The 15,446-nt window shown below is 31.7% G+C and overlaps 1 protein-coding gene across 6 annotated transcripts; it reads left to right on the top strand.

Moving 5' to 3' along the window:
- The first annotated feature begins 188 nt into the window (after window positions 1–188).
- On the top strand, window positions 189–15,125 carry LOC132912870 (protein spire). Of its 6 annotated transcripts, XM_060970652.1 has the most exons (16): window positions 189–396; window positions 482–624; window positions 3,714–4,039; window positions 5,132–5,163; window positions 5,280–5,403; window positions 5,487–5,644; window positions 5,770–5,988; window positions 6,432–6,461; window positions 6,887–7,150; window positions 7,272–7,413; window positions 10,619–10,752; window positions 10,830–11,088; window positions 11,178–11,491; window positions 11,627–11,875; window positions 11,948–12,234; window positions 12,349–15,125. In XM_060970652.1, the coding sequence occupies exons 2-16, from the start codon at window positions 581–583 to the stop codon at window positions 12,590–12,592; spliced, it is 2,826 nt and encodes a 941-aa protein (XP_060826635.1). In that variant the 5' UTR covers window positions 189–396; window positions 482–580; the 3' UTR covers window positions 12,593–15,125. The 6 variants fall into 6 exon arrangements, with proteins under 6 accessions (XP_060826635.1, XP_060826655.1, XP_060826645.1 ...); XM_060970672.1 differs by having other exon boundaries at window positions 189–769; XM_060970680.1 differs by lacking the exons at window positions 189–396; window positions 482–624 and adding an exon at window positions 2,776–2,895.
- Window positions 15,126–15,446: the final 321 nt, after the last annotated feature.

Below are 15,446 nucleotides of genomic sequence, written 5' to 3'. Positions count from 1 at the left end.
ATCAAGGTAGATAATAGATGAAATATAATTGAAGTTTTCAGTAAAGATAAAATAACAGTTTGCATTCGATTTATCCATGTGTTCTGTATTTGCTTTATAACATTGCACTTAGCAACTCATGTATATATACATAAATCACATAGATATAGATATAGTAAAAGTACAGGTTATGGATCGGATGGTGGCGATTCAGTAGTTTCAGTCACAGTAGTTTCAGTCACGTTACGTTTCAGTCTGTATTGCAATATTTAACCACCGGTGATCACTAGTTTAAATGTTATAATGAGTTTCAAGTTAATTTCTTTTTATTGTAATTAAATTCACTGAAAGTGTAGTATATGTCGAGACTCTGACAAGCTGAAAATTCCGCAACATATAAAAACCTACATACTGCCGGTATTCTTATAACTTATAGTAGTATCGAACAAAGGATACGCATATATATACATTGAATGTTTCATTTAATCCTGCAATGTTGAAGGAAAGGTTTCGTTGCAACGATAAATCGAGGAAATATCATGATGTATAAACAAAATATCATGTCGAGTCTCGATTGTCAATATATTCCAGGAAAATTAATATGACCGATGTTAAAAGTCACAAGAAGAAAGTTCAATGTGAAAGGTTGTTTGTGCGTAAAACAATCTTTTTACCTAATCGAAAAAGTGATGCAAAAGGTCTCATGCCAGTGATGAATAGAATAGTGATGAAAAATCTCGAAACGTGTCTTGCATCATAACTTGCATGTCAACCACCTAAATAATCAAAAGTACGTATCACTATTAACATTTTTCAATGATCCTTATTATTATTTGATTTGTTCATAATACGTATTTCACATAATAACATGCATCCTACATACTATGGATTTGTATATATTCTGTCATTTATACATTCCAAAATATGTAGGTATTGATGAATGATACTCGTGATTTACAATTTACAAGGTGATACTGCAATGCGAACTTTATTAGGAATATAAATTAATTACGGGAAGTTTTAAAACTTTGACAAAGGATACTATAGATAGGTGTTCAATTCTATTATTTATATCCTTCTGTAATTTCATTAAAAATAGTCAATAATTGATCTATTTGTTAATTGTTTTTATCCTTAATATATATTATCATGGGTGAAATTTCATTTCATGTGAATCTTATTTTAATATTATCGTTCCGCAATAATATCAATGCAAGAAGCTACCATTCGTTTGATATTAAATAATAATAAAATATTTAATTACATTTAATTGTTTAACTTTATTGGTCTTTAAAATAAAATAAATCTTTTGTGATGATATCTCGATTTAAAATTAAGGAATCAAACTAATACTTTGAAATATTAATAAAGCCATATAAATCATTTTGTCAAATACATAAAAAATTTTTGCGATATTTTGTATACATAATATCTTAAACATATGTAACATAAATATAAATAGTTCATCTAACTAAATTATTTCGCAGAACTTTTCTTTTATCGATCGTGTTTGTATGTAAAATATTGATTAATACTAGGACTACTAGAGTAGTCAAAATTATCAATTCCTAGTTTGTCACAGAAATTTGTGTATTGATAAATAATAATATATTGATAAAGATTTCTTCGTTGTCTTAAGAAATTATTTGATATAAAAATAGCATATTCTAAGAAAAAGCAAAAGAAGTATACATGTAGTTTTTTTATGCATTTAGTCTTAAACTTGTACATACGGTAATGCATGAGTGGATCGCATGTAATTTGTAACTAGTAATTTGAAAGTACTATATACACATCTGTGTGTAAAATTGAAACAGTTCGGTAATGTAATCTTAAATGATACGAAAATCAATTGGCAATTAAGTACATATCAAGTTTATACATATGTATCGAAGAGTTTAAAAATAAGGTGAAGGAAAAAGAAGATTAGATCGTACTATTATCTGGAATTATTCATGTCAATGTCATTTTTTAATTCAATTTGTCAAGGAAGAATTTTTCACGGAAATGTTGCGCAATGATTTTGATCAGTAAAATGGGCGATTTACGCGAACTGACATTCTAAGTTCTAACGAAAGAAACATCTGAAAATCAAAATACACTTATAAGAATATTTCATTAATTTGGACAATACGACGTATATGTTGCGATTTTACATCAGTATATTGCGATATGCGATCATATAGGTATCTTCATACGTCTTATATCGTTCGGAAAATTCGTAGCGGAAGTTAAGAAAAATCTAACTACAATTATACCTTTTACTATCTATTACATAATGAATATTTTCGGCAATCAATTTCTTCAAGTACAAACTTCTTTTACAAACTTCTAGAGTATTTAATATTTTGTTTATTGATATTTTTTGAATAAGTTTTGTAAAGATCACTAAAAATAATACACAATAAGATTATGTTATATATGTATGTATGTATATTTGGCAAATAAAACAGATGCAGATGAATATTTCAGCTACGATTCAAAATTTCTTGGATATATATATTCAATATTATCTCAGTGAAAAATATTAATTTGTTCTTCTAACGAATTTTCAATGTTTCTCTTTAATTCTTCTCAATTAAGAGAAATAATTGTACGGATGTTCTATTATTTGATAAATATTTTTCTAATATTTATTATCTAATATTATTCAATATTTCTAATAGTAAAATCGCACGCTCCTATCATTAAAAGTATAATCCTTGCAAATCGTAGTGTTACAAAGATGTCGCATTGCACTGTGTGTACAGTACATTATAGCTTCACGAGTATGTCGTCACTGCATGCGTGATGACAACTGGTCGTAAATGTTTATCTGCTTCTATATAGCTCTTAAGAACAGAAAGATATTTAGTCAGTTTTGTTCTCACATAATTCGAAGAACGTATTCGAGTCGGGTTCATGGTTGTGATTAAAGTGAGTTTTAATTGATTCGAAAAATTGTAGAACTATGTACTTATAAAAAATTAATATTTAATTTGTCTAAAAAAGACGAAGAAAGCATTGTAACAAAATTAATTTTATGTATATTTTGACTGAAAAGATAGTAATAAAATATCAATGCGCAATTCTTCTGTAGTTGAATTTTGTGTTGTAAGTGCCGCATTATTTAATTACTAATGTATAACACATATAAATTTTAAATGAAATATATATTTTTTAATTTATACTTAATATTACGCTTAATAATTAATATATAATGTATATTTTACATATAATTAAAATTTTGTATGTATATTTGAACTTTACATATATATATATATGTTATGATTCTCATTAATTTTTTCAATGATTTTATCCTTGAACATATCCTTAATCTTTAAGTAACTTTATGATTATTATCATTGTTTTATGCTGTTCTTATCAAAATTATTAATATGTATATCGTGCAAAACAACGATAATTCGAACTTAGCGCTCATACAGTCGTGTGAATATCGTATTCGAGTACATGATATTTAAATGTCCACTATGTAACAATAGTGTATACTGCTATCATCTGATTGTTATGTTAATAACAAGTGCTCATATTTATTATTATCATAAAGAGAAGCTGAGTATTTACATCAAATTATCACAACAGATAAAACGATTATCTACTGACGCAATGGATCTAGGTTTAAATCTTAAACTCGTGGATGAACTTTGATCGCGTATCCGAATCGTTTCCCTCATTTTTCGAATTGTAAAATTATGTAAGCATATCTAACGGAAGATTCTTTGGTGAAATTACAGAAAAATGACGACGCACAAAGGGATTTCCACGTCGTGTGAGGACGGTCTCGATGTTTCCGATAATGAAAAAAAAGCGAACGAGAATAAAGAAGAGGAGACACAGATGAAAAGGTCGAGGTGCAAACTCGATGCGAACGGTCGACTAAACCTTAAAGATATTCTACTGTCTTTCAATGGACCGATCAGCCAAGAGCAAGCATGGGCCTTGTGTTATCAAACCGCCAAGAGTTTGTCACGTTTGTCAGAAAACAATTTCTACGAACTTTCGGAGTTATCACAGATCGTCCTTCACAAGGATGGCGATGTTTGGCTTGGCGATCTAATCGGTGAGCTGATATAATCTTTTGATTTCTTCAAAGAAACACTCAACTATCTTTTATCGTGCAATATCTTATCGATGTATTGTTTTATAATCAGTAACAGAAAAGATATAGATTGAAGATACGATATATATATATATATATATATATATATATATATGTAAATTAATTTAAATCGATAAAAATGATAATAAACATGGAATACATTATATATGTAGTAATTCCTCATACAATATATTGTTTAATATATATATAATATAATATATAGATGTATAATATATATATTACACACGTCAACTATAACATAATAATTATTGCTTAATAATTGTGTTTCTATTGATTATTGTACGGCCACCTCGTAGGAAAGGGTTGCACAAAGGTTCACTGTATTGCCAAATGTAGTTGCAATATAGTCGTCGCACTATATGTCTATGTATAATTGTTGTATAGTTGGCATATTTTACGATTTATAGTATAAGTATCATACAATTATTATATAGTCATGTGCTATAAATTATAATATGATATATGTATATAGTATGGTATGTAGTACATAAACTTTTGTTATACATGTAGCATTCTTTTGTACAGTTATGTGTATAGTAATATATTTAAGTACAATATGTACCTATAGATATTAGTTATGTTAATGTAATATAATGTTTTAGTATATATTATAATATAGTATTATATATAATATATATAATACTATAGTATATATTTAATATTATATTATAATATAGAGGGTGAGTAATTATATAGTAAATTATATAGCACACGTTTACAAACGCTTGTAATTCAACATATTTCAAATGTTACATAATTTCTAACATTCGTTTGTAAATCAAGTGCAAAATTTACAAATGATTCAGGGTGTTTGTATCAGTTTGTAGGCTGATTAGCAATACTAATTAATTGTGTCTGTGAGCAGTATTCTCGATAAGACTATTAATATACGTGATCGCACAAAAAGAGACGATCGAAAGTTATTGAACTTCGTATGGAAATGATTAATCATCGTTTCTGATCATGTACAAAGCATTTTATAATTTTGGAATCCATTTTTTTTTTATCTATTTCCTGATGTGTTTGTTACAGAATCGGAAAAACCACGCGTATCCGAGAAAAAGGTAAGCAATTTTAAATAATATTTTTTAATGAAAAAGCTATGATATTTTATATTATTTCGTTGATATAAAATATATATAATATATATAAAATAAAAATATATTTTCATTTTTTGCAGGCAATGTTCTCACTAGGCATGATGATATTCAAAACGCTTGATTTCGGCCTAGATGAACAAGAAGAAAGGCCTTTATCACCGGATTTAGAAGCACTTATAACATTAATGACAAGTGCCGATCAAGGTACAATTAATGTATAAAAAATAAAATTCAGTAGAAACGTACACAGGAGTTATGTAAAATTAATTATTCTTCTTGTTGCACAGAAATTGAAGGGGAAACGGAAGAACGTCCGCAGGAAACGGACGATGAAGGTATTGAGCGAGACTCCAGTGATGCCGATGTAGATGAATTTTCATCGCAAAAAAGTAACGATATGTATGAGGAAAGATCATCGGTGTATTCATTAAGAAATGTAATGCAAGTAAGTAAAATAAGCAAATATATTTTTTATTTACTTTATCACATATATGCAAATAATATATATGAAAAAAATTCGAAGTTTCTATAATAAACTTTATGAAAATATATAAACAAATGTATATATAGTTATGTACCAGGCATATGCAAACTTCTATGGAATCTGCTGAAATTCATTATAAGGCCGTAATACGAGCATTGGTAGCAGAGGCTTTGGAACTGTCGCACTTTTTGGATACAGTAGCGGCTGATAAAGTACATGCTAGTCAAAGAGAATCTGTTACTGATGGCAGTAAGCAAACCTCGATGTCTGTTCAAAACCTTGATACGTTAGATTTTATTGATTGGGTAAGATTTCACAATGAATTAACCACGAAAAATATATGATTCATGTTACGGGCTTATGTAAATATAGCATTGTTTCTTGTTTTACGAAATTGAGATAGAGTGTTTCAAGACCACAGATACGAATTTCGCGTGTTAAAAGTAGTCTCCAAAAATATTTTTGTTGTACTGTAATATAGAACATCTTGTTAATAATATCTATGTATATCGTATATCAAGTTCGTTCGATATTTCTTGATATTTCTTTAACAAGAACGAGTAAATTAAAAAATGTAATAAAATAATGAAATAGTCGCATTTAAATTGTGTTATAAAACCACGCATAAGTACGTGTTATAACTCGCGTAAAATAGAACAGTTGACATTGCTGTGTCGCATAAAGTTATTTGTCACTTTGCAGAGATAAGATATTTGAGATTTATTGACTTGACTCTCTATCGTTATAGACTGACATTAGGATTTGGAGGGCTATACAAGTACGTGATTGTTAATAATACTTGCGCATGTGAAAGCGATATGTTAGAGCGATATGTTATGTACTTAATTATTGAGCATGTAGCATGATTAGTCTCACTATTATCAAGCATTGTTTTGTATATAGTTAGAACAATATTATCAGTCATTATATTTTAAATGCATGTGCTGATTTGATTTAAAATTTATCTATGCAAAATATTTCAAAAGTTAGTCTATTTTACAAATTCAAGTATGAAATACTTTTTGAATACTCTGTGTTATATAAGTACCATTGGTAACATATAATATATTTATAACTAAAAACAACAAAAGGATACTTAGTAAAATTTAGAAAAAATGTTCATCTAATATATATGTATGTTCTCTTTTTAAAGCTTCAGTTGCATTTACGAGATCGGAAGAATTAAAATAACTATTTTAATAGGCAAGATTTTGGGTGCAAGTTATCCAGGAATTAAGGAAAGGTGTAAAGCTAAAAAAAGTAGAAGCTAATTTGGGTTCAAAGAATACTACACGTGGACGTGGAAAGGGAGCTGAGTTTGAATTAACTCCGTATGAAATTTTGATGGATGACATACGAAAAAGGAGGTATCGTTTGAGGAAGACACCATCCCCGACGCCACATTTGCGAAAAGACGCGCATGCTGTTATTCTTGAATTTATTCGGAGTAGACCGCCTTTAAAAAAGGTAACATACTATTAAAAACGATGCTTTATTCAGACTTCATTAATGAGATTCCAATATAAGAATGGTAAAAATTGCAGTTTTTTAAAGTTTTACTAGATTTTAGAGATATAATTTTATACAGGCATCTGAAAGGCAGCTGCCACCCCTGCAAAAGGAATGGACTCTCCGGGAATTACTTATGGAAAGTATAAAGAAGCCGCCAAATTTAAGATCGTCGCGCAATAGATACGTTCCTAAGACCGAAAGAATATCTCTTCAGAGTGGTAAGTTGTATTTCGTATTTACATACACAACGATAACTTTGTGCATGTCATACTGCTTTATAAAATATATTTTCTCTGTTCGTGTACAATTATATAATAAATTCATGAAACCAACGCATTCAGTTCATATTTCGTACACCAATAATTGCGACATTACATATCAATCAATCGTATTGGTTATTGGTTTTTGTGGTACCTCAATAAATCTTCGCTGAACTATAAAATGAGCGAAAATTTCAAAATGTGTGGTGATATATTTCCTCTGCCTAGAATGATGATTAAAACTAAGAACCACGATACATATGTGAGCTATATTTTATTCTGTGTCTTCTTTCAATTTCTAAACAAAATTTTTAACTTCATTCCTCGTACAGAAAATAGATAACAGTATGTAGTTTTTGAAGTAAACAACTTTCGTATTCCTGTAGAAGCATGCATAAAGAGAACTATTATAACTTTTATATCGATCATAAGCAGAAACATTTTAACCGAATTGCATCAATACCGTTGCATCCGTATGCTTGGAATTTTATGGACCAACATGGTGTGCATATACAGCCACGCGTTGCACACGTGCGATTGCATTTTTATAGAAATACATTCAACCGAGAATACACATGCGCGAGGGGATGAGCGCGAGCGCAGTGCCCATACAGGGTCGCACATCTCTCAGCCTTAACATACTCTTGCGGGATAGGATTTGAGAATTGCACCGCAGTGCGGCCAGGGCAGTGGTATCTGTGTCTTCATTTCTTTCCAATAATAATAATCATAATAATAGCAACAATAATGATAATCATTTAATGTTCGTATCCCAATTCTTGAGAGTAGAATTTGACAACTCCAACGCAGTGCGACCAGTAGAGTGGTATCTGTGCCTTCAGATTTTTTCCAATAATAATAATAATACAAACAATAATGATAATCATTTAATGCTCGTATCCCAACGATACTTTGATATTTCGATATATGTATTATTAAATATTCTCTAAATTAAACACATTGGCTACTTTGCAATAAAGAGACCAGTGTAATCGTTTTGGTCAACAGAATATTAGGAAGATAATAATTTTCGTGTTTAGTCATTGTTCGTTGGGGGTGTTACGAATCGTGACGAATATTTTTTATCGCAATAGAGAAGGGTCGATCTGTATGAATCATGATTCGCGACGGTAGGCCGGCTTAAAGCATCGCAAGCCCCAGACCGTTCGTGCGATCAATAACCGAAAGCGCACAAGGGGGCGAGAGCTGACGTCGCCCGAAACGTCATCGTACAACCCGACCGCTAAATATTTGCTTGATTTCTCGCGTGTCGCTCGCTCGTACTGTTGGCCTCGCTCATTGGTTTCCTCGCTTCATCCGCATTTCCTTGTTTCTTGTTCTGTCTCGTTCGCGCGTTTCCGGGGAAAAAGTAAAAGGTGCAGCTCGAGCGTGAAATTCAATCGGGTTGCGTCTAAACGTGTACGAGTAAGTCAAGTGCAAAGGAGGATAGGCACACTAACGAGCACGTGTGCTTGATGTACAGTCCCTACCAGTGGATCTGCAAGCATCACGGTGGGCCAAGGATTTGACAGGATGGATAAAACGAACAGATGAACAAGGAGAACAGCTTGGACGCTGGTAATCCAATATTTCTGATTGTTTATCGAACGAAGAGAAACAATGGATTTATGAGATCTTAACTGGAACGTTTCGAATTGATGAACGTCTTGATTCACAGGCTGTGAGATCGTCAAGTCGAGTCAAAAGATTGTAGAAGAATCAACAGAACTAGTAACTTCCGGTTGGACGTCGCGATCGTCGCAAGTAGAGCCATTGTAAAGAATTATGTTGACACGCAGTATGTTCGGTTTAAATATGCACAGCCATTTTGTTATTAAACCGTTTAACATGCAAAACACGTTTAAAATCGTTAATAATTCTTCTGGAGTGAATACTTCGTTTAATTCTGCAATCCTTTTAATCCTGTACTGGGGCAAAAATAAGTAAAGGTAGAGAACAGTATAATTTTAACAATATAATATCCACTTTAAACAAATTTAGATCTGCAACTAAATAATCTTGGCCTTTCTATGTTAAAAGACTATCAGAAAGTATAAATAAAAAGAAAGCATCAGTTGTTAGAAATAGTAGACAAAAATGAAGGAAAACATTGAGGAATGTAGTGTTCCACTCTAATATTCTAGAATTGAAATCATGATACTTTGTTTGATGTGGGATTGTTTGGATCATTGTTTATGTTGAAACATTAAAGCACTGATTGCCATACATGAGACTGGCCAGAATGAGGAAGATTAAACCGGACATACTGTATATATTAGCAGAAGAAAAGAGTAAATATAGAAAAGAGGAATAATATTACCGATCGTAGGCGGTGAGTCCCGCATGATAGTCCTGGGTGAAGTTCCACCGTCGCAACCGGAGCAGGAACAGGAACCCGCGCAGGATGTGGCGGCACAATGGTTGCAGACAGAGAATCAGACGAATGCCGCGGTTACGACTACAGTTGGCTCGGTTACGACCAACGTACCGACTACCGCGAGTCGGAACAGAACGAACGTACCACCGGTTCCGCAGCCGAGGCAGAGAATCGGCAAGCCAGAAATTAGGGTTCCGGGAAGCAGGAATCGTAAGTCGCGTAGAAGGCGCATTACGGTCGCAGGTAATCATACCATTCATCTTTTTTTCGGCCAGTACAACGGGTAACATATATAGAAATATTTTTGGGCTGCAGACGATGAATTCATTTTAGCTATATTTCAATTGATGCAACAGTTATTTAAAACAAGTTTCATGGGTTGTTAGCCTGATTGTATTTTGCATAATAACTTGCATAATAACATAATACTTGAAATGTAGCGATCAGAGTTTATTATGAACATTGATCTTAGTTTTATTGAATTATAGGAGCATTAGTTATTTCTGATACTGAAAGATGTAAGATATTTTTCTCTTTTATAAATATTTCTATGTAATTTTAATGAGTGTATTTATAATCCTATGTGTCCGCGCAGGAGGCAATTATGTATGTATTTAGGATTTACTGAGGTACCACAATTTTGTGAATATTTAACCATATTTTTTTTTGTACAACTTTACGGTCACGTGTCATGTTCATTGGTCATCAACATACACGCAACTATTCTTCCGATAACAATGATTGATGTATATTTTGGGGTCCATCTCTATGAATGACGTTTTTTAGATCAAATCCAAAGTACTGCTGATGTCAAGGATAGTGAATCACCTACAGTACCGAAACCTCCTCGAAGGGATTTGGACAACACGAATTCTACGACAAATAAAAGAAAAATAATACCTGTAGATTTTGATTTAAAGGTAAATTATAATTTTTCATTTCTTGTATCTTTGTTTCCAATTCTTTTTACTTAAATTAGTATATATTTTGAAAATAGCTCGATGCAGAAGACGAAGATGATGACGAAGATTACAACGATGAATTGGCAGTAACAAGATTTGAAGAAGAGGATGAAGGATCAAATTACTGGCAACTAAAAGAAGATTACACATTTGTAGATAGGGGTAATACTCGCAGTAGGCATAAAGATCAAAGGGATGACGACGAAGCAAGTTCTGCTAATCCTTGGCGAAAAACTGGTGGTTTACGTTTAACGAGGAACGAATATCATCGATTTTGTGATGCGCAACTTGAATGTAATTATCGTAATTATTATGTGTTTTAATTCATAATGAATGAAACCAGATATTGGAAAATATATATATTCAAATTTAATTACTTTTAGCATATGACCTCGCAACACAGTGTCCATCTAGAAGAGCGTCGGCTCGAAAACACGCAGCAAGACGTAGTATAGCACTTACAGCGTTAACTGGTACCACGTCTCTTCCTCACTCAAGGCCACAGAGTCGTACTCAATGTACAGGTGCAACAGAGTCGTCGTTAAGTCAAGGTCCGAGTCCCAATATCAGCGTAAATCCTAGTCCGAGTTTGAGTCCTCAGCCGAGAGCAAGACAACCGCGACGATCGCAAACCATTGTCGAAGGTACAAAGGATAGAGAAGATCAAAATGAAGACTGGCAAGATGATAAAGGACAGGTATTATGTTACAGAAATCAGTCTACTATTGAAACAATATATTTCAAGAATAAAGAGAACGTCGTTTATATAAAATACATTTTAGAAATTTTACTGAACGTAAATTGTTTAATAACAAACAAATTTTTTTTATAGAAGCCTACATTAGGTGACATGTTCCTGGATGAAAGACTTTCTTTAACCCTAGAAGAGATTGTGCATATTCGTAGTGTATTAACTAAAGCAGAACTGGAATCTCTGCCCGTAGAAGGTCGCGTAAAGGAAGATGTAGAAAAGAGGCGCGTTTGTTTTCTTTGCCTAAAAACTAGGTTCGGACTGTTAGGACCATGGGGGCAACGTTGTCGCTTATGTGAGAGGACAGTATGTGTAAAATGTTATTCCAAAGTAAGTTCCAGAGATTTTTGTTAATTTAGTGTTAATTAATAAATTTCAATTAAAATATTACTGTTGTTATAGATGCGAATTCCAACAGAACATTTCGCCCACGTTCCGGTAGTTTTATTATCCCCTGGTCTTCTTCTTTCTCCATCGTCTTCAGAACCAGATACTAGCAAAAGTTCATGGCTAAGAGGCACTGGCGCAGCTGGATCTGCACCGGCATCACCGGCTTCTAGACGCAAGGATTCATCATTGAAAAGCGTGACACCTTCATCTACGCCTACTACTACACCTGTTTTGATACTTACACCGACTTCCACACCGCCTTCCCATGCTCGTCGCGAAACAGAGAATCAAGATAAAAGGTTTACTTTTTACTTGCGGTTTTTACTTTAAAAATGTTTGCTCTTTATGTTAACATTAGAGATACCTTTTTTTTTATAATTTGCTATTTTCCATAACAAAATTTGATCATACAGGAGTTATAAAAGCACTGGCAGTCCAGCCAATGTGCCATCACTGAAGGCATTCTCCAGTTTCACTAGTCAAAGCTCGGAACAACGATTGGCCGCGGAAAGATTGAGAGGCGTCTCTATGGTAGTCTGTCATGACTGCCGCATTATGGTGATACAGATAATTAAGAGTTCAAGAACAACACGAGCTACGATACGTAACAATGTCATTTCGCGACTTACTTTGAACCTTTCGCCAGCCTATGTTTGAATTTTCTTTGAAAAAACGAAGTTCCATGCACGAGATTTCTGTTGGATACAATGGCGCATCTCATTTTCTATTTAACTAATGCGTAACATGCTATTTATGCCAATAAGTGAGGCACGTAGATTAGATTTCTTCTTCTTGTACCGGTGTCTTCTTGTGCTCCTTATGCCATTAATCTCCTATGAATAGTCATGGATATCTCTAAAAGAACGAGCCCATCAGATGCTACATATTGTGATTGCATTACACGAGATTGAGTACTCAACACTGTATTGGTTCTAAAATTTATCATTTGATAGTGATGGAATTATTCTATTATTGTCATGTAACTTTGTTTCGAGAAATGAAGTTCTTTCTAAATAAGTTTATTCATTTTTTTTATGTAGGAACATATTAAACAAAATAACTGATTATTCATACAAACTGATTAGAAATTTTGTTTAAAATCTACAAAGTACGATTTTTTAAATTGAAGTACACAAAGGAAATTAAATCTATGGTATATTTTAGCATGGATGGTGGAATTTAAAGGATGAGTCTAGTACGAAATCGGCACAGAGTGGCATTTAATATAGTCTACGTACCTACATTCAGGCTTACATCTAAGTAGATCGTTAATGCATGCAAATTTGAAAATGATACGATTAGAGTCAAGTATTTAATTACGACGGCTAAGGTTCCGTTTGGTTTTCAATAACGGTGAACTATTTTTCGCTTCCCATTTCAATAATTACTAATAATAATAACTGTATTAATAAAAAAAAGATAACAAGCTATTGTGCGATTGCATTGCGCATTATGTGCGTTCTCAGTTCATAAAAACTGAGAATCCATGTTTAACCCGATCAGTTATCTCGGGATTTTGAGAATGTGTACATATATGTTCCTTTTGCTCCCACATTGTTGTGAACACTAAATCTAAAAATAATATCGCATTTACCGTAAAATTTAGTTGAGAGAAAGAAAATTATCATAAGCGAAAATCAGCGAAGAAAAAGTAAAAATGTTGAGATATTAAATGTAATCTACGTATATGTGCCAGAAACATTGTTTCACGCAATAGTGATCGAATTATGATTAATTCTGATCTATCAAGCTGTGCGATAGTTTCGATTATGCAATTACTAATTCGAATCATTGAAAAATTCTAATTTTCTTCATTATTCGATTCGCTAATGTATTCATGTAACACATAATTCTTGCGCGATTATAGATTTTATATTTCATATATCGATGATGATTGTGTTTGAAATTCCAAGTGTCTTTACTTTTGTCAGTAATTCTTGTTAATAATCTAATTAAGGCGAGAGGTACGCATACATAAGCACACACATATTATAAACTAGCGAGAGAATCAAATATTCTGACAACCCCGAAGGAAAAGAATGTTATTTTTTTGCGTCCGCGCAACATTAATTTATTTTAAGAGAATATATTTAATTCGTAGAGTGAGTCAAAGTCGGAGCACAATTGTACTATAAGTCCGTTTTAATAGAATTCATTAATTTAAATTCTTTTGTATGACGTTTGTGATATTAATTTATTGCTTTCTATGTCTACTATTTATTATATTTATTTAATTCTGCGAATTAATTAGTAGCTGTGTTTCTTTATAATTGTATATATAATTATACACCTATATTTTGTTGCGTATTATTATTCGTTGAAATATTTTTTATTTATATTATTTATATTTATATTATTATTGGTATCAAAACTATGAAGTTTACATTTTCGTTTGTATTTTAATCTCACGTAAATTAATTATATTGCGACACAAGTTAATAAGCGGAGAAGAGAAAATGAATTTAAAAAATAAAAGAAGAAAATAGTGGCTCTTGTTACGGCCACGTTTATAGAAAATTAGTACAATTAAGCGGCTGTTCGCTTGCACTGGTTAAAGGTGTGCTATTAACGAGGAAATGTACAAATGTAAACCTATGATGGTTCAGAGTACAAACAAAGAATGCGAATTGCACTATGATGATTAAAATGCTGGTACAACGTCTGGCACCGGGTTATATACATAAAAACAGCGTGGTTATAAATTTATTCATACGTGTAAAGTGCATTGGTGAATTTTACAAACGGGTGAATTAGTTTGATTGAGGATGAAGTTTATTTATTTTTCTAATCACACAAGTACTTAGATTTCCCAATAATTTCCAAGCAAAAATCAAAATGAATATAGTTCGTATAGTACGTCAAGAAAAGCAATGTACAATAAACAGATTTTTTCGAAGACCATGTAAAAAAACACCACGACACTTTATGAACAATACGAACATAAAATTCTATTTGTAGAAAATTATTACAATAAAACTGAGCTGAGAAAAACTGCTAAATAACAGAGTCACAATGGTATGACATTATAAGACATAAAACGACTTACGTGATGGCAATTGAAAAAGATCGTTTATTATATTAATTTATTGTTTTTTATGTACGATGTATATGTATACCTATAAATAATTAGAAATCTTGTTTTTATGATGAAAGCGACCAAAATACATTCTATTCCGATTCATTACTTAAACCGTTGTCTTTCTGAACAAAAGCATTTCTCTTATTTTCTACTTTTATACCAACAATAAGAAATTTTTATTTACATAAATTATATATTACTGAAATATTTTTCATATATAACGATACACCTTGTGAAAAATATAATTTCTTTTAAATATTTTTTATTCGTATTATATATTAATTAATACTAAAATTAAAATTTTTTAATTAAAGTGATATTTAAAAAATATAACGGAAATTATTGTATAGATGCTAATTCGTATAATAATATTAATATTTTGGCATTAATTCCTCAAATGATTAGGGTTCCTAAATATTTGAATTAATTATT

Source organism: Bombus pascuorum, chromosome 1 (assembly GCF_905332965.1).
Source record: "Bombus pascuorum chromosome 1, iyBomPasc1.1, whole genome shotgun sequence".
In the NCBI taxonomy this organism is placed as follows: Eukaryota; Metazoa; Arthropoda; class Insecta; order Hymenoptera; family Apidae; genus Bombus; species Bombus pascuorum.
This window is presented reverse-complemented; position numbering and strand designations above follow the sequence as displayed.

Bases quoted from the DNA above. Each gene is read 5' to 3' on its own strand.
- LOC132912870 (XM_060970652.1), top strand. From the start codon at position 581: ATGACCGATGTTAAAAGTCACAAGAAGAAAGTTCAATGTGAAAG. The intron at 11,876-11,947 runs GTAAGTTCCAGA...CTGTTGTTATAG, and splicing joins GTGTAAAATGTTATTCCAAA to ATGCGAATTCCAACAGAACA. The intron at 12,235-12,348 runs GTTTACTTTTTA...TTGATCATACAG, and splicing joins ACAGAGAATCAAGATAAAAG to GAGTTATAAAAGCACTGGCA.